The following is a 25,774-nucleotide window of genomic DNA, read 5'->3' as shown; positions in this document are numbered from 1 at the left end:
GATCGACGAGGGTGTTGGTCGGGGAGGCGGGGTGGATTCGGTAACAGCGTCGTAGACATGGCTCCATAACCCTGACTGTGCTATTTCTCGTCACCGCAATGACTGTTTCTGCTACAGTGCCTTAGTAACAAGGGTGCACACCACTCAATTCAATCCACGAGATGCTTCAGTTGCGTTGAGTTGGACCTGGTCAACGACGGACGCCAGTGGAGTTGATCAAATTGGAGGTAAATTGAATGTCCACCAGTTAACGTGTCACCCCAGGCGTGCCTATTCCCACCTGTCGTCTTCGGCCACTGTTCAAGCGTTTCTGTCGATCATCCTTCTATGAGCTGGCGACAGCGCTGAAGGACATTCCGGTCGACGAACTGGAGACGATCAACCCCTTCTCGTTGGCTCCGTGGGCCGAGCGAATCCTGACGATCACTAGCGATGACGGCGTAGCGAGAAGCACAAGAGCGAACGCCGACCGGGCCGTGTGCGTAGCAGTGAGCAGCTCAACCCGGAATGGGCTAGTAGGGGCTGTACTGTTGCGACGACAAATGGAATCGCCTCTCGGAACCACGGAAATCGCAGTAGCTAATGCGTTGCTACTCTACAGCACCAGGTGATTGCGGCGGGCAGATGCCATTTTTGTAGATATTGGCCCTCAACGAAGGCGGAAAGCTCGTCGAAGATCCCGAGAACGGACTTGAATCGTCGTAGTCGGTGGTAACCCGGTGTTAGTGCGAAGTTCCGCAAATGGGCACATCAACTCTGCTTCCATTACCTCTGCACCCTTGCTGTCGCCATATCGGTACGTCATTAACAGGATCTAGTGTCCTACGGTACGGTATTTCCTCGGGCGCGTCTCCTTGAAGTATGCTGCAGATCTTCAATGTACGGGCCACGACACTGCCTCTATCCCCACGTGATCGTACCTAGGGGCGTTAGCTGCCTCCGGTCGCTCTCATGCGCGGCCACAGACGCCACGGTGCCACGGAAGGGTGCTGCGGGTTGGAAGAACCTCGCCCTCGGCGTCGTGCCCAGACAGCCTTGTATTTGAGGACCCGTCGAGTTCGCAGAATGTCGCATGTCCAGCCTGCCTACAGTGGCTGCAGCTGCCTAGCAGGCAGGCTGCAGCTGCCTAGCAGACAGCCGCGACTGCCTAAACTGGCATAGCTTCCCTTTGTGTATAAGAGCTGCACAGTTCCCGCGCAGCTTCTCATGGAGCTCTTGCTCCTTAAGATAATTCTCATCAATTAACACGATGCCAACTGTGATCCCTGTGGAGACAATTGTCTGGCACAGAAGCATACGTCCGACCAACAATTGGGTACCCTTGCTGGCGTACGCAGCTCACCAAAGTCAACCAAGCGATTGCCAGGGGTTCTTTTCAACCTGAGGCCTATATTAGTCACCTTTTGCTTTGGTCGGGCGAGTGAAGCGACCGGGACATATGTTGCCCGATGAGGCCCACCCTCGCGTTAATCTGACACCTCTGGTGTTCACTGAACTGAACTGAATTCCTACTCGATTGCCCAGTGAGCGGGGTCTAGCAGGCAGCCGACGCGGCCGGATTAACCTCCAGGCGCCCCACTTCGCCAGTGCACTGTAAACAAAACCCCGACCAGCTGCCCCTCTAAACCAGCGGCCACAACCGTGTAGGAATACAACTCAACTCAACTCAACTCGACCAGCTGCCCCCAAAATTCCCGCTTTGCTCCTCAACCTCAATCTACATTTGCCTGCCCGCTCCTATAGATCGTGGTTCTCTACTAATGCTTAATGTTTACAGGCTCTATCGAAGCGATATGCCTTATATCTTAGGTCCTTATACCTATAGTCTCCCCCTAATGCTTAGCTTTATCTACTTTAGGACGCGATCCTAAATTACCTAAGGATCTCCGTTAGTTCTATGAACTTAATAGCCTTCGCGGCTACTTTACGCTTGTTTATTATGTCCCGGAGGTCGTGTCGTCTTAGAAGGGGGCCTAGTTCCCGGCGCTAGAGTTGTCGATACTTACGGCATCGCAGCAGGACGTGCGATACCGTTTGGCGTCTTTCCCGGCATGGGCAATTAGCGTCCGTAGCGTCCGGCACTCTTCGGTTGAAGAGGAAGCCGTTGAGTCCTATCTTCTCTGTTCGTAACTAGACGAGAAGCGCGCTCTGGCGCTTACTCAGTCTATCGTGTAGCCGCAGGACCTTTTTGTTCGGCTTGGGCGTGTAGCGGTACGAGGTTCTACCTCGCTCCTCCGCCACCTTGCCGCCCAGGCCTTGTGGGCTTCTTTGTGTGCCCATGTCTTCAGTGTGGAGCGGAGAGAGTAGAGCTCTACGGGCATTTCCGCTCGCAAGAGAAGGTAGCAAGATGATGCCAGGACCCCAGGAGCGGGTTAATAGTAGTCACGTGAGCAAGCACCCGCCCATGGTTCACGGTGATCAGGTCATCGCATCGGCGAACGACGAGTAGATACCCAGATCTGATCAGCCTACACATCCCTCTATGAGAAAGGTTAAAGCTCCTAGGCGGATCTCTGTGAATCTTTCAAGCTTAGCTTAGCTCCTCAACAACAGCCAAGTTTTTTAAGGCCGTATTGAGGTTCCGTTATGCCTCGGTTGATGGGCAAGCTCAGTTGCCAGCTTTGCAACGTCAGTGGCTTGAACCGTGGCGGTGTCCGCCTTCAAACCAGTAGCCAATGAGGGCCTAGGGATCTGTCCCGTCCCATAATCTTTACCCGCATTTGATTGGCTGTTTCAGGCCTCTCTGGTGGAGGTCATTAGCCATGCCACCAATTCGAGTTCTCCTGTCGGCAGAGCTATGAGTAGGACTTTAGTGGAAGCAGTGGATCTAGGTCGGGGGCCTAAGATAAGACTTGCCCCAGCAACTGATGGCCTGACCTTTCAGCCTCCCAGCCTTCGCCTCCTAAAATCTCATCACTTCCGCAAGTTCTGATTTGCTGGGCTATGACAACCTGCTCCTCTGTGCATGGCTGCCTCAGCATTCATCGTGAAGGCATGCTACCTGTGCCCGAGCGTGGATGGCTGCATACCTAGGGCATGGCGGTGATTGATGCTCGTTGGTTTGGCTCCTGGAGGCCTGAGCTGCCAAGGGCCCAAGGGTCGAGTAGCGGCGTCCTCGCGCTTTTTGCCTACTTGGCTTCCGCTGCTGGTCCGCGGAGCTGCTTGCCCTCGGCTGTATGCTGCGAGGCTTTTGGGCTTGTATATTCTGTTAGGTTCTTTGCTTGCGAGCCGGCGACTTCCTCGTGCCTTCCGAGTGCTCGATATCTCTCCGTCACCGCCTAAGCGCACTTCCTGGTAAATAACTTTCGTCTAGTAGTAGTTCGATACTCGGTACGAGGCTCTGTACATTAGTGCTCGCTGTCTTTACTGCGCTGGTGCACACTCACCGTCTCCGCTAGTACTTGCCTCCTAGCCAGAACGCTATGAATTAGCGGTTTCGCGGCCGGAACGGCTTTATTTCGCCATGAGACGGGCTTGATACTGACTCTTTTCTTCGTCCTTTTACCGCGCTGTTGGGAGGCCGTACTGAAGATGATCCTATAGACATAGTCGTGAGCTCTGTGGGCCGGCCTATGCGCGAACTAAGGACAGGCGGGCCGTGCCTTTTCCCTCATACTATAGGATTATGCTAGAGATTGGCTTTAAGATGGGGACGATGCCACAAGGACAGCTTGACCTTGAGGCGTCCTACTAACCGACGGTGTTTCATTAAGTAGCCAGTTCTTGAGTGTCTCTACTCTGACTCGATAATGCAACTCTTTATCTTCAATATGATGTCTTCTGCCCTTCGTATAATTCTTGTGCAAACTTGCGAAGGTCTATGCCATGTCTTGTTAAGCTCAATACCGATTAACCGTATATATTCCTCGTATGTAAGAAAATGCGCCCGAGGTGACGGAGATGGTCGAAGACTACGGCGGGCTAGTTTAAGTGGCGTTTTGTTGTCTAGCGGTCTAACTTCTCTTGCGCTCTCTGCGCCTCTGGGTGTGAGACGTAAAGCGACCTTTAGCGCATGTTTCTACAATGAGAAGAGGGACATGGCGGGGATAGGAAAACACGGGGGATCGCTCCTAGACCCTTCCCTCTGTTCAGTCCAACGCAAGAGACTAGGCGTGGCCATTGGTCTGTTAGTTGCAGCGCTGTCACCAACCTCGCTCTAACCTCGCGCATTTCTGTCGTTGGTTGTTGACCAATAGCACCCAATCCTGCGCCAATGAAACTTGCCAGCTACTCTAATACCAGGCCTGTGGTTATCTTGCCCGGCGCTTATCCCTCTGTCTACTGTTCTTGCGGCTCCGTATGACATGTCCCTGCTCTCACGCCCCTGGTTGCCTCTCACACCCTACGCAGCCGAAGGGTCTAGGAGCGATCCCCCGCGATTTTGGCCTAGTGTCCCTCGTGTCTCTCGTTTCGGCTTTAGAAGCATTGTGTGCCGGTTATGTGACTATTACGGCTGGGCTTGAACCTTATAATATTTGCGTTGTCCGTCTCGGTAGTACAAGGAGTCACTGGTTGACCGTGGTGAACTGGCAGAGCTCTCCTGTGGAGCGTTTGACGACATCGTGTTGCGCTTCGGGGATAGATGATGGGCTTCTGGGAGATTTCGAGTAGAACATTACGCGATCTGCATCTTGCCCTCGTTAGGAGCGGAGGCTGAAGGAGCTGGCAATGTGCTTCAATTGTGTTTATCTATAAAGCTTTCAATACTCGACATCTCAGGTTGGTCATAGATATGGCTTGCTTCTCACGGCATGCCCTAGCGACGGCCGTGACTTCCTCTAATCCCTTTAATACGCAAACTAGGCCGCGCTATTTCTCCACCTTAGCAGACGGCCAAAGGCTATACTGTCCGTGCCTTATTCCCTAATCTATTTGAGTCGTGCTGTGTCTTCGGCGGCGCGGTCGTTTGTGGCTAGTTCGCGCTGCATGGGTCAGCGTGTGAAACTTCGGTTAGGTTTAGAAGACATGCCAACGCTTCGCTGAGGTAACTTGTGGTTGTGTAATTATTTCCCGACTGGTGCGAGCGGCTTGGGAAGTAGCGGCCTTAGAGCCTTGCGGATCCCGGTGGCGTAAGATGCCGGTATTGGCGGCCGGTGAGGGAACGAGGGAAGATGCATAGTCGGTTCCCTTTGGTCTCGAATAGGTGGCAGGCGCACATCATCATTCAGTGGTGACCGGGATCCGTTGTTCGCCGCCGGTGATAGACTCTTGCTGCATTCTGGAATTGGTTGGCGCACATCATTATCTTTTTGTGATGGCGGGTTCGGGTCGTCGTTGCATGACGCCGTGCGCGAGCGGCCCTCCTGTAGTGGCGTGCCGTCCTGTAGTGATGGCGAGCGCAAAGCGTCATCGTGCGGCGGTAGCCGTGAGTTATCTCGTGGTGGCGTTAAAAGTTCGAGTAAGCGCTCTATCGAACGGTTATAGCCTTGACCCTTATCGGTTGATGCTAAGAAATCTTGAAGCAGACGTAGCTGCATTAAGTCTGCAGAGGCATGGTCCTCGCTGGTTGCATTCTGTAGCGTATCCAGAGCTTTCATTTCCTTGCTCAGCGCCTTAATAGTGGCAATACCTGTCACACCAGATGCGGCATGTTGCTGCAGCGCGTCTAAGACCTCTGGCTAGCCGTAGACAGCCTCTGTGAGCCTTTTGGCGCGTGTAGCATGGCGCTCCCCATAACTATCAGAACCTTAAGTCGTCGCGTAGACATGGATAAATTCTCGCAATGTAATGTCTTTTTTTCTCATGAATCGACATACATAGTTTACTCTCTGCGCCTTGCTGCGTCTTTAAGGCCCTCTCACTTTTCCCGAGGCGCTTTGGACATGTCCGAAGAAGCGATCTGCTCAGGCCTTAGTGCCAGGGAGACAGTCTGCGGGTTTAATCGCGCACTCTGACTGAATATGGGCCGACATCTCCCACACTTCAAATTATTATGGAACAGCAGCAGAGGAATCGAGTGGCCGTGTTTAATTAACGGAGGCCCGTGTGGTTGTGAGCACAGTGAAAATGAGTTTGAAGATGGTCTTCTATTTCGCATGAAACTTCTCCGCACACGCCCAAAATTGATGACACGGCACTCAGGCCTCGAGGAGTGCAGGTGGCTTACTGATTAGGTATAGTGCGGTCCACGAATAGCCTGAGCCCTGTTGAGGTAATATCGTGGAGCATGCGCGCACGTGTTTGCCCCTGATATAGCTTCAGCTCCTGAATCAGGGGAGGAAGGGCGGCGGCCCTGGACCCTGTTCGACCACTAGTAAGGGGCATCGTACAGTATGTATCTTGTAGTCTTTCGTACCTGTAGTATAGAAATCTTTTGTATTTTTTTGTTTATGTTTTTGCTGCACGCCACCGACGCAATCTCGCTGTGGACGACAAGGGCCATGGCATCCGTCGTCACGTGTCGACGTGACAAGGAGGAACACACGACATTACTAAAGTACTAACTTCGGTACTACTGATAAGGAGGAGATGGCAGGGAGACGGACGGGTCCGCTTGATGCTGATGCCAAGGATCATAGAGCTGCTACGTAGCTCTCTGCCCATCAGTTTACAACCATCCTTCATAACGGCGGCAGACTAGGGATGGGGCTGCCATGCCGGCAGCAGTAGTAGTAATGTGAGCGTAGAATTGAATAGTACCCTTGGCGCTGCCAATGGGGCCATCTTTGAGCCACGGGCCCGGCTACGCCTTCGCATAATGGCACGTAGTAAGTTCATTATTACTATAAACAGTCTTGTTGCATTTGTGGCTTCGGATCGGGCCGGACCATCGTTGGCCGGATCGTCACGCCCCCTGGACACACGCCTTGACAACTATTAGTAGTATTGCTACGTCACCGGCGTAGCGCACCCGCAGGCTTAATGGGGGCCTTCCTTTGCCTCGTCGTCATGCCGCAGGTATTGTATTTGCTGGTGTTTTGCCATGACGTTGGGCACTTTGACCCAACGACACATGCATCACTCGTAGCCCGGCCAGAGAAGCGCGAGCATCTGAGGGTCTGGGCCCGGGCCCCGATTGTCAGCTCCCCTTTTTGTCCCGCTCTGTCCGCCTCGCGCTCCGTGTCGAGTCAGTGTCGCTGCCGGCCGTGCGCGAGTCGCGGGGAGGGGAAGGAAGGGGAAGGGGGGTGGGGGGGTGGGGGGGGGGGTATCGCGCGCGGGCAGACGACGACGGACCAGACGGGCGTTGTGGAGGCTGTACACACCACGAACAGCTGCATCGGGGGACATGATACCCGTTCGGGCGGGCGGCGGTGATCAATGGTTGGGCAAACTCGCTGAGCGCCGGCAGGCTACACTTGCTTGGCACAGCAAGGCTCCCATCTCTCTCTCTCTCTCACCTCTCCTTTCTACTCTGTGCGTGAGAGTGAGCCGCCAACTCTTTCTATAAATTGGCTCTCCTCCTCGCCGTTTGTCCTCGAGGATATTCCCAATCATCTACAGAATAACTACTAGAGAACCACAGGCCCCCACACAAGAGCCACTTGATCATAGTCGCTTCTTTTTATGAGTCTACGAAAGCTTTTATTCCCCTTTTTTCATTATTAGACTTCTAAAAGCCCCCTTTCGTTTATATATACGTAAAGGCAAAATAGTCAATATGCGCTTCCTCGCCCTCGTCGCTCCCCTCGTTGGCCTCGCCGCCGCCGCACCCGCGCCCGATGCCCCTAGCAAGGTCGCGATTCGCGGCGTGAGCCTACTCGGCAGTGGCTGCCCCCCCGGTAGCGCCGACGTCCAGGTCGACGCGACCGGCACCCTCTTCGAGGCGACCTTTTCGCAGTACGCGGTGCAGAGTGGGCCGGGCACTGCTGCTATTGACTGGCGGAAGAACTGCAAGCTCACGCTTAATATGGAGTTTAGCTCTGGTTTCCAGTATGTTTTATCTCTCTCTCTCTCTCTCTCTCTCTCTCTCTCTCTCTCCCTCCCTCTCTCTTGTTCTCTATTCCCCTCCTACTAGAGGACTTAGAACGAACGACCACCCCCCCCAATATATATTCCTCCTCTTATCTCGTTGCTATTATAATATTCTAATAAGCTAATTATACATCGCTTACTTAAGGTTTTCTATCCTCGATACCAATATGATTGGCTTCGCTGAGATCCCTACGGGCGCCAGGGGCCAGTGCACTAATACCTTCTCCTTCACCGGCAGCCCCAACACCCAGGTTACCTATGCTCTTGACCTCCCGGGCCACTACCAGGGCAACTTCAACCTCCGCTCTAACGAGCGCCTCGAGTCGTGGTCTCCTTGTAGCGATAGTACTGCTATCCTCAATATGAATACTGCCTGCAACCTTAGCCCTACCCACCTCCCCGCCCTTATTGCTGTAAGTTTCCTCTCATTAAGCCCTTCTACTTATCCTATATATTCGAAGAGAGTTCTCTTCATTTATATAAAAGTCGTTAATAGTCGCTAATAATGTTTCTCCCCCTAGGTCGACTATATTAGCGGTAAGCTTACGGTTAAGTTCGCCGTTACGTGGCGCCCTTGCCGCAAGTAAGTATCGCGACATGACTTGGTATCGTGACTACCGTGCCCGCTGCGCACACCTAGACACACGAACCCAGTTTCGCCGCTATATGACACGTGGGAAGATACGGGCCCTGGGGGCTCTCGTCACTAGGTAGAGGAATTCATGAAGCCATGGGTTGGTCGACGGGGTAGGAGAAGACCGTTTTGAGCAGAGCTTTTCTTGTCGATTCGATTCAGGGTGGTCATCGATTCTATTCCATCAATTTGGTACTGACATTGAGTTGTGTTGACGGCTTACTTAGCATTTTGCCCGTGGAGTTGAACCACCTCCATCGAGTGGGCCGAAATGAATGTGAAATTCTTGTCAGTCGTGGACTTGTCTAAAGCTTACCCCGCTGATGGGTGAACTTAGGGTTTGTTCTTGCTTACGTCCCTCGAGCTTTTCAACAGCTCAGAACACGAGATCCATGCCGCTGCAGCCAGACGGTGCATCGTTGAACTGATCAGCCACTATGGACACCGTAAGAGCCGCTCTTGCCCACATAGGCACTTTGTTCGATATGCAAGTACCTACTGGCACCAGCACGCTCGCCTTGCGCAATCAGCTTTCAATATTACAGACGAAATTGCAACATTTTTCTCAGATCCATCGCCAGTACGGGACAAATGGCTGAAAGACCACCTCGGCCGCGACGAGGAACCGCGGATCGGACTGCTGTGGCAATCACAGGCGGAGAACTTGCCACTTCTGAATGTGGCAGCACTATGGGGCATCCCCAGTTTGATCAATTTCGCTTTTCAGAAGTCTCGTCAGGGTATCGGTATCAACCTTGAGCAATTCGAGGATGAACATATTTGTAGCCCCCTTAAGTCTCCGATATCCGATGCCATAGAGGGCCGCTGCGTTGACACGTTAGCAAGACTCTTGGAATTTGGGGTACCACTGACTGCGTTTTCCGTCCGAAGTGCGAGTCAGGTTGGAGGCGAAATTTTGAGCACCATACTCGGAACCAGAAGAGACGAGATTGTGATGACGCCTAGATTGCTACAATCTGCCGCTGCACACTTCACCTCAGGCAACATGCTGTCCCTCATCACTCATCCCAACTTCGAAGTCACAGCTTCAACGCTGCGCTCTACCATGATTAATGTGGATCATGGTCATGAAATTCTTGCCTTGCTCGGTGATCGCCCCGAAACCAGGGAGTTCTTTGACCAATCACTCCTGGCAATTGCAATTACAGACTCTAGCAAGGATATGGTAACATATCTTCTAGATCGACTCGGCAATACTCTGATTGTAACTGCGACCATGATTACACAAGCCTCTACAAACTGGAAATTTGGTCTGGAGATCGCCGAGATGCTCCTTGACCGGTTTCCCAACGACATCCACATAACAGACGACATCATCCTCTCCATCATGGACGTGAACTCGAGTGACTCGACCGACTCCTCAAAGGTTCACGACGTCTTGCAGCTACTGTTTAAGCGAGTTGGACCAGAATTTCCGGTCACAGAGCGACTGCTGCTAGGTGCTGCTAGGTCAGAGTTTGAAGAAGGTGACGAAGCAGTAGTTTTCAGGCTTGTCTTGAGTCGTTTCAGCGACATTTTGCCGATCCCCGACGACGTCATCATGGCTGCGGCGGAGAACTCGAATGCATGGGCTGCTATGCTGCTACTCCTCCGTCGCCGCAAGCCGGAGATACGCATCACAGAGGAGATCCTGTGTGCTGCAATCCCAAACATGGACTCGTACTCATCTCTGCTATGCAACGCGGCCAGGCACTCTGTCAGAATCACTGAGAAAGCCATAGAGACCGCTGCGAAAGTTTCGGATAGGGAAGGGTTCTTGCAGGTATTGAACGCTGCCGATACCAATATCCGAATTACCCAGGATATTCTTCTTGCTGCTGCCACCAATTACGATCACAATGGCATCCAGATCATGTGGCTTTTGCTACGAGAATCTATGAATGCGGATGAAGTTGGAATCGAAATCCTCGAGGAGGTTTTGCAGGGCGACAAGTGGGGCATCATGTCCGTTATACTCAAACGGCGTGGCGCGACGATTCGTCTAGATAAGGATCTTATACAGGGTTGGATTTCTAGTGAACGTACTTGCCGGAAAGCGTTGAAATTTCTGTTGCAGGACAAAGCAGCCGAGGTTGACAGCATCCTGGACGCCATGTCTGCGGATGAGCGGGCAGAGTTTGTGGAACGACGGGACCAACTTTTCAAGCGGTTTGAGCAAGACTCTTGGGAAGACATATTCAAGAGGCAAGGTAAATAGGCCATCTACTGTCACTGGCCACTGCCTGATCACATGCCATATCATAATCAATAAGTAGGCGTTCTCTTCATTTGATCATAATTGTCCCGGTCTTGGGTCCTCGCCTACGTGATGCGAGACATCGCTTGGGTCCATCCGTGTGATGGCTGCGAGCCGCCCTTGGATAGTATTAACAGTATTCATGTTCGAGTGTCGCACAAATCGCCAGCCTAGTATAGCATACCATCTGCGTTCAGAGAGTTGGTCGCGAGAGTCGATTCTATAGTCCACGTATCAAGGTCGAGCACCAGCAGCATGAATGGTGCTCGAACCCCATTGGTGTCATAGCACGCCAGCATCCCTATAACCCAAGAAAGGACTGAGGTTCAAAAGAAGGCAAAAGGGAGGACTGATGGGCCGAACTGAACTGAACGGAACTGTATTCCTACTCGGTTATAGCCGCTACTTTAACCGCAGCCATGCCCGGTAAGCGTGGTCTAGCAGGCAGCCGACGCGGTTGGAAGTTAAACCGGACGCCCCACTTCGCCAGTGCTATATAAACAAAACCCCGACCAGCTGCCCCTAAAATTCCCGTTTTGCTCCTCAACCTTAATCCTACCCGTGGCGGCTACCTCGTATAGAACGCGGTTCTCTACTAATCTTTGAATGTGAATAGGCTCTATTAAGACGATTCGCCTAGGTCCGTATACCTATAGTCTCCCCTTAATACTTAGCTTTATCTAGTATAGGACTCGATCCTATATTGCCTAAGGATCTCCGTTAGTTCTATAAACTTAATAGCCTTTACGGCTGCCTTACGCTTACTTAATATATCCCGGAGGTTATATCGTCCTAATAGGGGCCTAGTTCTTAGTACCGAAGTTATCGATACGTACGGCATTATAGCAATACGTGCGATACCGTTTAGTATCCTTCCTGGCATAGGCAATCGGCGTCTATAGCGTCCGGCACTCTTCGGTTAAAGAGGAAGTCTTTAAGTCCTATCTTCTCTATTGCAACTAGATAAGAAGCGCGCTTTAGCGCTTATTTAGTCCGTTATATAACCGAAGGACCTTTTTAGTCGGCTTAGTAATATAGCGGTATGAGGTCCTGCCTCGCTTTTCCGCCGCCTACCTTGTCGCCTAGGTCTTATAGGTTTTTTCTATGTGTCTATATTTTCTATATAGAACGGAGGGAGTAAAGCTCCGCGGGCATCTCTGCTCGCGCTCCCGGTGCTCCTCTCTCGCGCCATCCTGTAGCTTCTTTAGCTGCCCTGTCCGCGTCTTCGTTGCCTTATAATTAGGTATGGACTATAGCGGGCTATAGAGGTCGGTGTTATAAAACCCTAAAAATTATAGAGGGAAAGGCTAGAATAGGTTAGCTAATCGTCTATCTACCTCGCAATACTTTAGCCTAAGTACTATAGCCCATATTAGCTAGTTTTAGAAATAGGTCTAAAGTAAGCTAGTAGTTTAGAAGTACTTAAAGACTATATAGAGAGGATTTAGTAATTTAGTAATTTAATTTATTAAGCGGCTATATCGTAGATATTATATTCCTCTATTCTACTTAGCCTCTTCCTTATCCTTATTAAGGGTATTTAATTCCTACCGATAAGGTTAATATCGAATATAATAAACTAGTATAGTTAGAATACTTATAATCTAGAGGCGAGTAGCTTTAATAATAGTTTCTAGCGCTAAAAGCTTTTACTTATTAAGAGGTAAAATATAAAGTAGGCCCGATATAGAAGAAGAAGCTACTATATTAAGACTATATGCCTATACTTACTATATTATTTACTATATAGCCTTACTTTATATATCGTTTAGGTCCTCCTTTATAAGCTTAAGTTATTTATTAAGCTACTAAAAGATATATATAGTAGCGATAGCGTTAATTAATACCTATAAATACTATCGCTTAATTAATTTATGATTATTCTACCTATTTTAGGATTATTTACTAACTTATAAGTATAGCCGTTTTTAGCGTAATCTTAATAAATAACGCCAGTATTTAAAGATAGTATTAATAAGGTAGGTATCTTTACCCTTTAGTATTTAATTAATTATTTTATAAAGTATACTTATAGCTAGGAGCTTTAATAGCTTATATAATATAAGGGCGGTATAGGAAATCGCGGATTAAATTAAATAAGGGAAGCCTCTTAGCCTTTTTCGTTTTCTTTAGTAAAAAGTTTATATTAATAGCTATACTTTAAGACGAAGTATAGTTTAAACCTTATAGGGACCTTACCTAATATTCTATAGTCGCTAAGTTAGGATAATCCTTTATCCTTATAAATTAATTTAATATAGCTACCCTACGCCTTAGTCGACTTTAAGGCTTTACTTTTACTAAGGCTATCGGTATTATTAAGGGCTATAATATTAATTCCTAGTAAGTACTTTATATAAAGCTAGATAAAAGATAGAAGGTAAGTAATAAAGTATAAGGAAAAATTAAATTAATAAATACTTATTATAATACTATAAGTTAAGTATAGCCTAACCTATTAGTAATTTAAGATATAGCCTTTAAAATATATTAATAGCGCTAAGGCTATTCCCTTTTAGGTAGTTACTTATCTTAGCCCTTATTTTAATATAAAGCTATAGCTAATTAGCTAATATAATAGCGAGATAGAAATATTTACTTTATACCCCTTAACGCTAAATTATCTTATCGCTAATATTACTTAAGTCTACTTTACGTTACCGTCTACTATAGTATATCTATATAATATTATCGATTAATACTATAAGTATATATCCTATCTTTACTTTAATAGCGTTTTATAAAGTAAGATTCGTTATAAGTTATATAAATACTTTTATATTATAGTTAATCTTAGTACCCTATCTTATTAGATTATAGACTAAGATTTACTTTATTAATAAACCTAGACTAAAGAAACTTTAGAGCTAATTAAGATAATATATAACTTAATCTTTTAGGTTAGGCTAACCGAAAAGTAGATAATTAGCGTTTTATAACGATAAGGTTAGCCTATTATAAAGCGAGGTTTAAAACGAATTAAACTTTACTTAGATTACCGCTAGCTATAAAGGCTTAATAGCGAAAAAAAGCGCCTTACGTTATTAAAAAAGGTAGAGTAAGCTATTATCGAGATAATATAGCGGTCTAACGCTATTTTAGGATATAGGAAGAATCTTCTTTAGCCTTATTTCCGCTAATAAATATAGCTTTAAGTCTTAAGGGACCCTCTTTTCTAGATATATAAAGTTATATTCTTAAATAAAGTTAAGCTTTATAAAAGGATATTCTAGAGAAAGAAAGGGTAGTTCTTAATCTTAAGACCGAACTATTAATAATATATTAATAGCTATAATAAGCTTAAAGTATATAGATTCGAAATATATATAGTAATTAATATATATTCCTATAATATTATTTAGTTCTATATTAGGTACTCGGCTATAATTACTTTAAGTATATTAAAGTAATACTTAGCGGTATATAATACTTATAGCTTATAGCTATAGTTTCTATAAGCTAATAGGGGTAATAAAACCCTATTAGTCGCTATAGCCTATTAGAATTTTATCTTAAAGTCCGAAGGGAGAATAAAATAATATAGTTAAGTATTTTAATAAGGAAAATAACTTAAAGACTTATATAAAGTAGCCCTTAATATAAAAAATATTAAGATTAAGAGCTAGTAAAAGAGAATATTATATATCTCGTCTTAATAATAGGTCGAGTACTTTAGAGAGCTTACGAAAGATAGAGATTTCGATAGCGATATACTTAAAGACTAGATTGCCCTTTACGCTATCTATAAGGACTTTCTATATTAAGAACTTTTCGATTTTATAAAAGCCTAGAATATATATTAGATATATTTCTAGAAAAACCGGCTATATATTATTTATAGCTAGCCTTAAATAAACTATTATTATCCTAACCTATAAAAGGTATATAATTAAGGCATCCTTATTAATCGCTCTATTTTAACCGATATAGAGCGCCCCTTATTAGATATTAATATTAATTCGTATTTAAAGCTAGAAACTAAGAATTAATACCGTTAGCTTCTTATTAATATAGATTTTAATTAAATAGCTCTTAAGTCAAGTCGAGATTTAAATAAGCTATAGCCTTTTTAGCGCTTTTATTTCGCTCTTTAGGACTATATTATTTAATATATCGAAAGCGGCTAATAGCCTATATTATTTTATCGCTAAGTACCGACTAAAGGCGTTATAGAATATATATAATACTCGTCCGCTTATATAGCGAGACTTACTAACGATCGATAGGAATTACTATTAAAGTAGGTAGCCTAAGCTTACGAAGATAAGCTAAGAGATAATAATATAGCGAAATAGCTAATTATTAAAATAAGTATTAAGGATAAGTAAGGAGATTATATTAAGAAAATAAGCGATAATAATAAAGATAGCGATAGCTCTAATAGGTTGCCTATATAGCTATACTTTTTATTAGCTTCTCTTTTTATATCGAACTATATACGTTATAAGAGTCTTAAGGCCTCTAAACCGCATTAAGTAGGCTAATAGAGGGTAACTAAGTTTATTACCGTTAGATACCTATATATTACCGCTTATCGAGACCTAAGAAAGCGATTAGGAAGTTACTTATTATAGTTAGCGTTAAATTAATTATTTAGTACTTAATATTATATAAACTCTAGGGTAAGGCTTATTCTTTCTTTATAATCGCCTTTATCTACCTTTTATAGTTCGCTCCCTTTTATATAGTCTTTTCCTTTTTCGATATTAGCTAGCTTAAAATTATAGTCTAAGTTACCTATACTACTAAGATCTATTATAGCGTCCTCTATAAGGATATTTTAAGAATCCTTAAGGTAGTTAAGTATTAAGCTCTAATAAGGAATAATAGCTATAGGCTCTTCTTTAATCTTAACGTAAATCTCTTATTTAATTTAATTACCTCTTATATTAGCGCCCTCTTTTTTTATTTAGGCTCCTCTTTTAAGGTACTTTTTACGTTTAGATACTAAACTTAAGTCTTCTTACTTTACCTTTCTCTTTTTATTATCCTTTATTAATATTAAGTATTTTTTTAGCCTTAAGGGGGTAACTAGCTCTTACTTATCGACTACTTTAGTTAATATTAAAATAACGAGAACTTTTAGCTACTTAGCCTAGTTATTCGAAAAATAGCTAGATATAAGTATACTTAATAGTATAATATACTTATTAGTATTAGGTATTATTACTATTTTCTTCCTTAAAAAGCTCGAGGTATATAAGATAGATTAAAGATCTTTATTAGTTAGATCGATTATATTAAAAAGCGGGTAGAGATAATTAAAGAGTATATTAGCGAATAAAGGCTAGGTTAATAGGTCTATAGAGGAAAACTTAATAACTATATCTTTTAGGGGTAATACTATCTCTAGAATCTTTACCGAAAGCTTATTAAAGTACCTAGCTTTTAGGCTTATAAGTAAAAGGCTAATATAAACCTATTAATAGCCTATTTTCTATCTTAAATACTTCTTTATATTACTTTTAGAGTTCTAGATTACTTAGCTCATTATAGATATAATAGTTATAAATAGAGTATTACTTAACGCGTTAGATAACGGTATATATACCTATAAGCCTATAGCGCCTAATATAAATAACCCCCTTAGGATAAGCTATGCCTAATTAATACTAATAGACGTAATAAGTTTCGGTCTATTATATAAAAGCTAATTTATTAAGCTAACTAGCCTAAGTAAAGAGTCTTTAACTTTAATAACTTTATCGTAAGGGCCTAAAAGCGCTAAGGTCTTAGATCTAGCGTAACGCTAGGATCGAAATAGATTAGCTAATCCGTAACGGCTATAATAGTTTATATCGATATATATTATTATAAAAAGATCTTAATACTTTTTCCCTACTTAAATATAATAGATATATTTAGGTAGGATTTTTAAAGAACTTATTTTATATATAGAGAGGGGAAGATAATAAATTAAGGTAAAAATAGGAGAATATAATACTTAAGGGAAGAATTACTTTTAATCTATATATTAAATTATAAGGTCGTTACTTAATCGATATAGGTAAAGTTTACTAGACTTTTTTAAGTAGGAGGTTAATACGCTATTTCGCTATTAAAAAGATATAAAATTACCGCTATAACCCTCTAGCCTATTTACCTATATATAATATAAGCGCGAAGATAAAGATAACGTAAATAATAATACCTTAGTAATTATATAGGAAATTTATTTATAGCGTATAGAGAAAATGGATCTATTTATTAATATACTTCTTATATAAGTAAAATCTAATATAATAGTAATTTTCGATAGTAGTTATTTATTTTAAATATCTATTACGTTAATAATAAAAAAGCTAGTTTAGTCTAAGGTATAACCTATTATAGACCTTATTCGCCCTTAAGTATATAACCGTTCTCGAGGTAATAATAATATAATACTCTTTTATATTTATAGGGCCGACGTATAGGTATTTATATCTTAAAACTTCGCTAAATAATTTATATTACTATATACTAGTATAATACTAGCTATTCCTAATAGTAATTACTTCCGTAGTAAGTATTGCGGGAATCTAGTGCTAGCGCTAGGAGGCTAAGCGGACCTACCGCTAGTCCGCGGTACTTCTATTAAGATTAACCGAAGTACTTAAATATCTGCCCGCCGCTGCCCCTAAACCTAAAATAGGTTTTGCAATACTGTCCCCTCTCGCCCTCCGTAGTGGACCGGGACCCTTCGGAGGACTGATGGACCAGTGAGCTCCAACACCCACCGGTTGGGGTGCTTTGGCACGTGACCAAGAGTTGCCCAACGGCGCCACAGTGAGCCTAATCCCGCGCCGAGGCCGAGCCTTATTCTGCAGCTTACCTCATCATTCGGGGGCGGATACTCTAACCGGAATGGTCAGTGAGGAAATGCCCCACCTCAAGGGCATTTTCTTTTGGCGTGGGGCCGCGACTCAACGCGTCTTCCATCTGCTAACGCGTTAAACCCCGCGGCACTGGTAATCTTGCTCGGTCTCCACCAAACATTACAAGGCGCAATAATGACGCTCAACAATGCCAGCGAGATCAGCGCATCTGGAAATGCAAAGGTGCAAATTGGCAACAACACTCGCTTGACGTTCCAGATCCTCGACTCGCCGATTCTCCGGGAGCAGATTACTAGAGCCATGGAACAACCTGGTATGCAATTTATCCTCGTTACGATCTTGGTTTAACCGTTGCCCACAGGTATGCGAGCAAACGTAGGGTTCGATACGGTCCCAACGCAACGTCGGGACACGAGACTCTCCTCCAGGAGCACATATTCTCGCAGAACAACGCGACATATCAGGTGCTATATGTGCGATACATGGGGTCACTGCGTAGATGATTGCTTTGCAAGTCTTGCTACCATTCGGGAAGGCCACAATCGCAGATTCGAGTCAGGACGTTGCATAAATTGTGGGGGCAGGGGACACTGGGAGGCTGGGTGCCCGGTGGAATACTGAAGCGAAGGTTGAGGGTCACGCCCGTCTCGAGGGTAGATCACGGAGTATACGATGAACTTATTTGATGAATAGCGTTCATTTTGACAAGAGTGGCAGCTTTTGGCGTGGATGAGTACGTGCATCGCCCTTGGGACCGAATAAAACCATTCTTGACCGGAAGGGAGTCAAGGTCACGATCACAGACATTGTCAGGGCCGCGGCTGGGAACCGGGAGACCGGAACCGAGATAATGAAGGTCATTCTCGACCGGAAGGGAGACGAGGTCACGATCACGGAAGACATTGTCAAAGCCGCGTTTGGGAACCAGCGGAGCGGGGTCGAGATAATGAAGATCGTTTTAGGCTGGAAGGGGCCTCAGCTTATCATTACGGACGACCATAGTGAATTCGGCATCTGAGAGCGAGAGCCGTCTCCAGTTCGGATTATTGGCGCGTTATCTTTCTTCGTCCCCCTACTGCAACGTCGCAGTGAAGACTCGAGTACTTCTACTTCTTTGGTTGAGCAGCCAGACAATTCGAGCAACATTCGTTTCGAACGGCAACCGTACAAGCTCCAGCAAAGGCCCAAGTGCAATATTGCATTTCCGGAGGTGTTGACGAGAGATGACCACACTCGTTCAGAGGCTCTTAGCGTGCTGCATCCAGTTACAATGTTCTCCAAGGTCCATAGATGAATTGACATGTCGGAGTTTGGTATGTGGTGACTGAGGGATGGTGTGCAAAGCGGTATCCATCCACGTACGTCAAAAGGATGGAACACCCGGATTAACTGTCCAGACTTGATCACCCATGGTACACGGTAGAGATTACCTGTCTTAACGAAGACGAAAGTCTCCACCTCTGCAGCAGCGGCATTGACCGGACATGCGGTGATAGGCATTGCTGCTGGCGGCTCAACATCCGCGGCAGGACTAGTGAGCTGGGACACGACAGCCCCTGTCTCATCTTCCACCCCCGCAACAGAACCAATCAGTTGTTTGACAGCCCAGGCGCCAAACTGAATTTAGAGTTGAAGTCGAGCCATTCCGGTACGATAGCCATACTTCCGGCGATCCAGAGAACGCCGCCAGACACATCCCTGGTATCTGTGGTTGCCATATCGTATGGCAGCCCGCCGAGCCCTGCACGTCCCAGCTCTGAGCCACTGATCCGCCAGTATTGGCGTGATCACGAACCTCCTCGGTCCATAAATATCCTCGTGCTGCAGCGCCAAAGAGCTCAAACGTGCATGTCACAAACCAAAGACGGCTGCCTGGCGGCTTGACTAGGCAGGATCGTACGGCAAGGGTAAACCGTCATCACGTGGCCCAGCACGTGCCTAATGGATCATTGTAATCAAGTCGAGCCTAGAGCGCCGGAGGAACTAGTTTATTCATTACCTAAGCATAGATAGCCAGGTCTCTACGGACCAATTTATATATTCATTTGAATAATAAATGCAAGCTACGCGGCGCGCCTCTATAATTTCTCAGGCCTAGGCATAAGCTTTAATGCTTTATTAAGGCTTCGTTTCGGAGCTTTAGTTACTAAGCGAGGTTATCCGCCGGTTTATAGCATTAATAGCTTAACCTATAGCGATATTCCGCATTTACACTAGGAGCTAATAAGGGTCTAGCGATCTATCCCGTTATATCGCTTTTACTGGCATTTAATTAGTTATTTTAGGCCGTATTAAAGCTATACGTTAGTTGCCTATAGACCGACGAGCTCCTACTAGAACGTTATAGAGATTAGCGCACTCTATAGCTAGGCTAGTACTAACGTACTATATTATTAGATACTTAAGCGTATTAGCCCCTAACTTTATATAGATAACTCTAAAGGGGCTTATACTATCCCCTAGCTATTTAGCCTTACGTTATAATAAATAGCGGCGGTTCTAATAGAGCTAAGGCAGGCCGATAAAGAATAATTAACGAGTAGGAGTTATACTAGATATATAGGTACGTACCGATTTACGGTAAAGAATTTATATTAGAGTATAGCTATTATAATACCCGCGATAGAGGATATCTTATATTACGGCTAGTAAATAGTTATAATTAATAAATATTACTATCTTTAATATACTATATATTCGTTACTTAATAGTAGATACTATAGAAGATATAGAGGAATCGCTATTAACTAGCCGCAAGAGAAATAAATAAGGTAGAATGCATTCTTACTATTATTAGCTATTCCTAATATATAGCTTAATATATATTCCGTACCTTAATTAAGGCTATTAATACCGTATATAGCTATAATAATTACCTACTAGCCCGAGGGATGTATTTATATAGAATAATCCCTTGCTCCTAAACGCTATATAGCGTTAACGGTATATTATATTCGTAGCCGCCGGTATAAAGACCTACCTACTAGGTTATAAACTAATTAGGCGCCCTATATACCTAATTATAGAGGGTAGCTTAAGGAGGTAGCTTAGGCGCGACTTAGGCGCTACGTAGGCACTAATTAGGCGCTACTTAGGCTACTTAGGCGCTACTTAAGGTAAAGCGGCGGGAGCTTAGGAAAATGACTAAGAGAGGAAATTCCAAATGTCGGGATTCGGATCGTGTATTCTTCTGAAACACCAGCGCCTAGTTTAACGCGGGTTATTAGATACCCCATCCTTATGTTAAGCTCGGCGGCTGCCATTTCGGGCTCTGTACTCCTACAATAGAAACAAAGTAAGCTTGTTGGTCGCAAGGAACATGTTGGTCGATAAATTATGGTAGAGGTGATGTTGTAGCATAAAAGGCCTACTAATAATTGAGGGGCACTGGTGTGCCAGCGGCCCAGCGCCATACTTGCTCGAAAAAGTGGGTTCTTTCTTCAGGCTAAAACGAGTCGCCACCCCCACCAGACTCTCTACCGACGCGACACTTGCCCCCGTCAAATGCTGACGCTTGTCAAGGCCACGTCACATAAATAACCCCAAAGACTTGTTCTTCAGCTCATTTAACTGCAGCCGCTCATAAGTCTTGTTCCCGAAGCCTTTACTGCTGCCACTACATGATTCACCGTCGCCATTATGAGTCGAGCAAAGCCAGCAATTTGCATTTTCCTGTTATTCGCCCTTTTCGCTGGTATCTTCAGCGCATATGAATATGACGAAGACTTCCGTCCCTGTGACGAAGACAAATGCTTCGTTGAAATCCATTCACATGTCCCACAATGCTGGGTGCAAGGCGAGAACCAGAATATTCACTACATGAATCCCATGGACGGCGGCTTTCACAGTATCCCGAACGGGTGTTGGAGATCCAACCTATTCGGCGGCGACGGATACCTTGTCGCGTATCCCTCAACAGGCGGCGTCGTGTTCCTCAGGAACCCGTTGGCCGTGGACCTTCAATACCTCGGACTACCGAACACGCACGATACCTCGCGGTCGCCGGATGAAGACGATGGGCTCGCCACTCGCATGGTCCAGCTTGGCGCGCAGTGGTGGCCGAATTGGGATCTATACTTTCGGCACTCGCGCAGAGTCGATGACGGAATTTTTTATGACTATCATTTTCCTTCGGAAGTACACGTCGCCTTCCCGACGACAGGCGGTGCGTGGGTAGCAAATTTCACGCGAGATGCACTACGGCATAAATATGAAGACAAAGTCTGTCAGTCTTGGCTTCCACATGCACCAGATTTGTGGCGTGTCAAGATGCGATACGCTTTGACTATGAACGACAAGGCCGAAATGATGAAGGATATGGGCGTTACGTTTTACGGCTCTATCGATGAGGTTCCTGGCCTCGGAAAGACTGTAGATGAGGCTATTACCTTGTTTGAGCCGTTTCGGGAGCGATTGAAGAACATGGAGGATGGTGGCTATAGAGGGCGATTTTGTACGAATTACAAAGATGAGGATCACGAGAATAAGGACGCGGCAAATGAGAAGCTTGAAAAGCCAAGATGGGGAATAGGGTGGCTCTTTAATGAATTGCGTTAATACCAGTAAGCAATTGCCAATCTTTTTAACACATTATACACACACTAGTATATGATAAGCTAAGAAAGTTCGCAGAACCTCAGACTCTGGACTGTGGACGCAATATGCCCTTCCGCGGTAAAGCCCAAATTGGCGGCTATCAAGATTCTGCCTGTAAGACGAACCCAATACCAGTGAGCAGGTCGTTTATGAAGCTTCCGTCCGGAGGCTCGCAACCGAACGCCCAGAATACGTGCGGCAACCCTTCATAGTGGTCAAGTTTCGTCGAAACGCTACTGAATGTCAGCTAGACGGCCTCCAAATAACGGCTCGAGGCAGTGATGTGTTAATCGTACCCGAGGTCACGCAGCACTTTATCGAAAATTAATCCATCATCTCTTAGGGGGTCAACCCCGCACACAGAGATATACGTCGGAGGAAATTTGCGTAGATGTGGGCTATGGAGAACAAATACGTCGGGGTCGTCGGGGTTAGCCTCCGCGGCATCTATGATGATCTGTTAGCAAGGCGTTGAGAAAACAAACACGCGCGAAACGTACCGAGAAAAGCATTCATAGCTTCGGCAGTATTGGCCGGAGCGTCCTCATTTGCGCGGAAAGACTGGTACATATCGGCGTAGGCAGGAGGGACGCGCGACGGGTGTACGACGAATGGAACGACTGACACTATACCCTTAATTTCTGGCCCCCGATCTAGCGCGAGAAGCCTGTTGGCGACCGCTAGTGCAAGATTGCCACCTGCACTTTGACCGATGGTGAAGTATTTGCGTTGATCACCCTTCCATAGGGATGCATTCTCAAATGCCTGCGAAGGCGTTAGTTTCGGCACTCGATCTCGGGACCACCAGTTGTCATACCCACGTCCAGCCGTCCACGGCATCGTTCAGCTGGGTGGGAGACTTGTGTTCAGGTGCTAGGCGATAACCAATGGATATAATAACGCAGGGCATCCCTTCAGAGACCAGACGACACAGACTGTCCTCTGACTCCAAGTCTCCACAGCACCAGCCGCCCCCGTGATAGTAAAGTCCAACGGGTAGCAGTCTCTCATTTGACGTAACCGGAACGTAGACACGTGCACTCAAATGCGGTGAGACTACCATGTCCTCTTGAAATTCCGACAACCAAGATCAACATCAAAGTGCCAGCGCATTGGACAAGAGACTGTTACTTACCCACTACTACGTTGGCTGTCTTGACGTGCATAGCATTTGCTTGGTCTGTGAAGGCCTTATACTGCTTTCTCATATCAAGAGGGTGTCCGGTAAGCTTTGGTCTTCCCCCAAGAGATTCCTCTATCTTAGTTACATGTTAGCGATCAATTTTGGGACGAGGAGCAAACATTGAGACTGACAAGTAGCCATTTTGGTGACAGTGTCGCCTCCATCGTCGTGTAACAGTTCTTTCCGATGAGCCTTCGTTCGCAAGGGGGAGAGAGGAAGATGCAGTCTCCGAGAACCACATAGCATAATATGAAAGGCTCTTCGTCCTGGTAGATATTGGCGATGATCCGTCGTATGATCTACCGTCTGTATGTCATTATTCACTGCCGAGGCTCCTCTGCCCCACAACTTTACACGTCGGATTGTAATCACCATCGGCTCCATGACTCGTAACGGCAGGGGCTTTGCAGCACCGCATTATGCCTCTCACGTCATAATCATTATATCGAGCGAGAATTAGCTCACTCTGGCCACGTCCTGCTTTTAACGGAGTTTGTTTGGGCCGTGGATAGAGCAGGAATCGCTCGCGTGGCGTTATATCTCGAGTGGAGACCTGCAATGGATCGCACTAACACTACCAACTGCTACTGGTGCCCAGACTACATTCTAGAGTAGCAATCTCGGGTATATTTGTATTTCTAATCTTTTGCGCATGTGGGCCCTCTCGTTGTAGCTGCAGCGTCATGCCAGGCACACAGGCAGGGCCAGCAAGTCAATCCCGTGCCTAGTCGTGATAGACATTGACCTGAAGATGTACAATACCAAAAAGCAAATGTTGTAAGTCCTCGGCCATGGCTTACGTTAGCCATGTCGAGTCAATAAGGCAGCGGACGATGCTGACCAATGTCTACTCTGCCGAGGCCCGATCGTGCTGCAAAGGCTCGTCTTCCTGGAACTCGCATAAGTGGGTCCCGCCTCCACGGAACGCGTCCTGCTGACCGCATATCGAGATTGTCGCAATGCCATGTCGCCGAGGCCAGTTTATATAGAGCGGCCGATTTCTGCTACGTCCTCATATTTTTCGCCGCCATAGTCGCCTACATTTAGAAGCCACAATCAGATGCGACATCTACTTTGTGCCATCATGGGTCTCAACTTCGAAGTGTTCTACAGCAAACGCCCAAGCGTCACCCGATCTGGGCCGCCGGGGCACGATGAGCTTAAGTGGGTGCCTACCACGTCGACAATGATTTTTGGCGCTCAAGATGCAGTTCTCGTCGACACGCAGTTGACGGAAGACGCGGGTAAAGAGCTCCTGGATTGGGCGGTGGCAATGGGCAAAAACGTTACACATATTTACATCACTCACGCTCACGGCGACCACTTTTTTGGCAGCGGACTGCTCCAACAGGCGTTCCCACAGGCAAAGGTAGTTGCCACCCCAGAGGTTGTGGCTCGCATGAAGGGCGAGATATCTCCGCAGAGGCTCGAAAGTCTTTGGAACAAGCTCTTCCCTGGCCAGATTCCCACCGATCTCAGAGTCGCCGAGCCATTGACTGAGCCCGAGCTAGAAATCGAGGGGGAGAAGCTCCTGGTAGTAAAGACTGGTCACACCGACACCAATGACAGCACGACGCTCTGGGTTCCTTCTATCGGTCTCGCTGTGACCGGCGATGCGGTGTATGCCAATACCCACCCTTATCTAGGAGAGTCTGGAAGCAAAGAATCACGACTTGAGTGGATCGCTGCGCTGGACAAGATTGCTGCCCTCCACCCTCGCAGCGTTGTTGGGGGCCACAGCGACCCCAGCAGAGGGTTTGATCCAAGTGCAATTGCAGAGACAAAGGCCTATCTTGAAGCCTTTGACCGACTGAGCGAGGAGACGAGTACAGCGGAAGAGTTATACAACCGCATCCTTCAATTGTATCCGGGGCGGCTCAATCCCGGATCAGCGTGGGCCGGAGCCATACTTGTGAAGAAGTAATGTCGTCGGCGACTAGAGTTTAAGCAGTTAGCAATTTATATTGTCTCCACCGATTTAATTGCATGCGGTGGTGGTGGTTATCCTGGTCCTCGTCGGGCTACTTCAGTTTGTGGGTGGGCGAGGGAAAATAGCAATTTTGCGCATGAAGAATGAACAGCGGCAGTTCTCATCTGCAGCGGTGCGGGAGAAGCTAACAGCTCCCACCCGGCCGTGGCAACGTGGACCCCGCGGGGCTCGATGACGCTTATTCTACCTTCGTCAATTAGGCGGATATGTCGCCATGCACGACATACTTGCCAACTGTTAAGACGGAGCCAATATAATGCCTCCAAAACATATACATGCTGTGATGATACTAGAGCTAAGAGCCTCCGTGGCATCAAGGCCAGTGACGAGGCCATGCTGCAACGACGCGACAGTGTGGTTATATTTTTGCGAAATACTGCTTTGG

General features: G+C 46.3%; 7 protein-coding genes across 7 annotated transcripts; 6 read left to right on the top strand and 1 right to left on the bottom strand.

Moving 5' to 3' along the window:
• Positions 1 to 7,597: 7,597 nt before the first annotated feature.
• On the top strand, positions 7,598 to 8,498 carry JDV02_003536 (uncharacterized protein; the record flags this gene model as incomplete). The annotated part of the gene is made up of 3 exons (XM_047984667.1): positions 7,598 to 7,869; positions 8,057 to 8,324; positions 8,433 to 8,498. The coding sequence occupies 3 exons, from the start codon at positions 7,598 to 7,600 to the stop codon at positions 8,496 to 8,498; spliced, it is 606 nt and encodes a 201-aa protein (XP_047840641.1).
• A 1,053-nt stretch (positions 8,499 to 9,551) lies between these two features.
• On the top strand, positions 9,552 to 10,763 carry JDV02_003535 (uncharacterized protein; the record flags this gene model as incomplete). Its single annotated transcript, XM_047984666.1, has 1 exon — positions 9,552 to 10,763. The coding sequence occupies one exon, from the start codon at positions 9,552 to 9,554 to the stop codon at positions 10,761 to 10,763; it is 1,212 nt and encodes a 403-aa protein (XP_047840640.1).
• A 7,031-nt stretch (positions 10,764 to 17,794) lies between these two features.
• Positions 17,795 to 17,968, top strand: JDV02_003534 (uncharacterized protein; the record flags this gene model as incomplete). The annotated part of the gene is made up of 1 exon (XM_047984665.1): positions 17,795 to 17,968. The coding sequence occupies one exon, from the start codon at positions 17,795 to 17,797 to the stop codon at positions 17,966 to 17,968; it is 174 nt and encodes a 57-aa protein (XP_047840639.1).
• A 502-nt stretch (positions 17,969 to 18,470) lies between these two features.
• Positions 18,471 to 18,638, top strand: ANKDD1A (DNA-directed DNA polymerase; the record flags this gene model as incomplete). The annotated part of the gene is made up of 1 exon (XM_047984664.1): positions 18,471 to 18,638. The coding sequence occupies one exon, from the start codon at positions 18,471 to 18,473 to the stop codon at positions 18,636 to 18,638; it is 168 nt and encodes a 55-aa protein (XP_047840638.1).
• Positions 18,639 to 21,145: 2,507 nt separating this feature from the next.
• On the top strand, positions 21,146 to 22,866 carry JDV02_003532 (uncharacterized protein). Its single transcript, XM_047984663.1, has 2 exons — positions 21,146 to 22,182; positions 22,253 to 22,866. The coding sequence occupies exon 1, from the start codon at positions 21,260 to 21,262 to the stop codon at positions 22,175 to 22,177; it is 918 nt and encodes a 305-aa protein (XP_047840637.1). The 5' UTR covers positions 21,146 to 21,259; the 3' UTR covers positions 22,178 to 22,182; positions 22,253 to 22,866.
• Positions 22,217 to 23,612, bottom strand: JDV02_003531 (Versiconal hemiacetal acetate esterase). The gene is made up of 6 exons (XM_047984662.1): positions 23,531 to 23,612; positions 23,352 to 23,475; positions 23,034 to 23,284; positions 22,717 to 22,981; positions 22,513 to 22,663; positions 22,217 to 22,449 (listed from the first exon to the last, which is right to left on the bottom strand). The coding sequence occupies exons 1-6, from the start codon at positions 23,561 to 23,563 to the stop codon at positions 22,317 to 22,319; spliced, it is 957 nt and encodes a 318-aa protein (XP_047840636.1). The 5' UTR covers positions 23,564 to 23,612; the 3' UTR covers positions 22,217 to 22,316.
• Positions 23,613 to 24,483: 871 nt separating this feature from the next.
• Positions 24,484 to 25,323, top strand: JDV02_003530 (uncharacterized protein; the record flags this gene model as incomplete). The annotated part of the gene is made up of 1 exon (XM_047984661.1): positions 24,484 to 25,323. The coding sequence occupies one exon, from the start codon at positions 24,484 to 24,486 to the stop codon at positions 25,321 to 25,323; it is 840 nt and encodes a 279-aa protein (XP_047840635.1).
• Between the last annotated feature and the right edge of the window lie 451 nt (positions 25,324 to 25,774).

The sequence above is a fragment of the Purpureocillium takamizusanense genome, chromosome 2, assembly GCF_022605165.1.
Source record: "Purpureocillium takamizusanense chromosome 2, complete sequence".
Lineage (NCBI taxonomy): Eukaryota > Fungi > Ascomycota > Sordariomycetes > Hypocreales > Ophiocordycipitaceae > Purpureocillium > Purpureocillium takamizusanense.
This window is presented reverse-complemented; position numbering and strand designations above follow the sequence as displayed.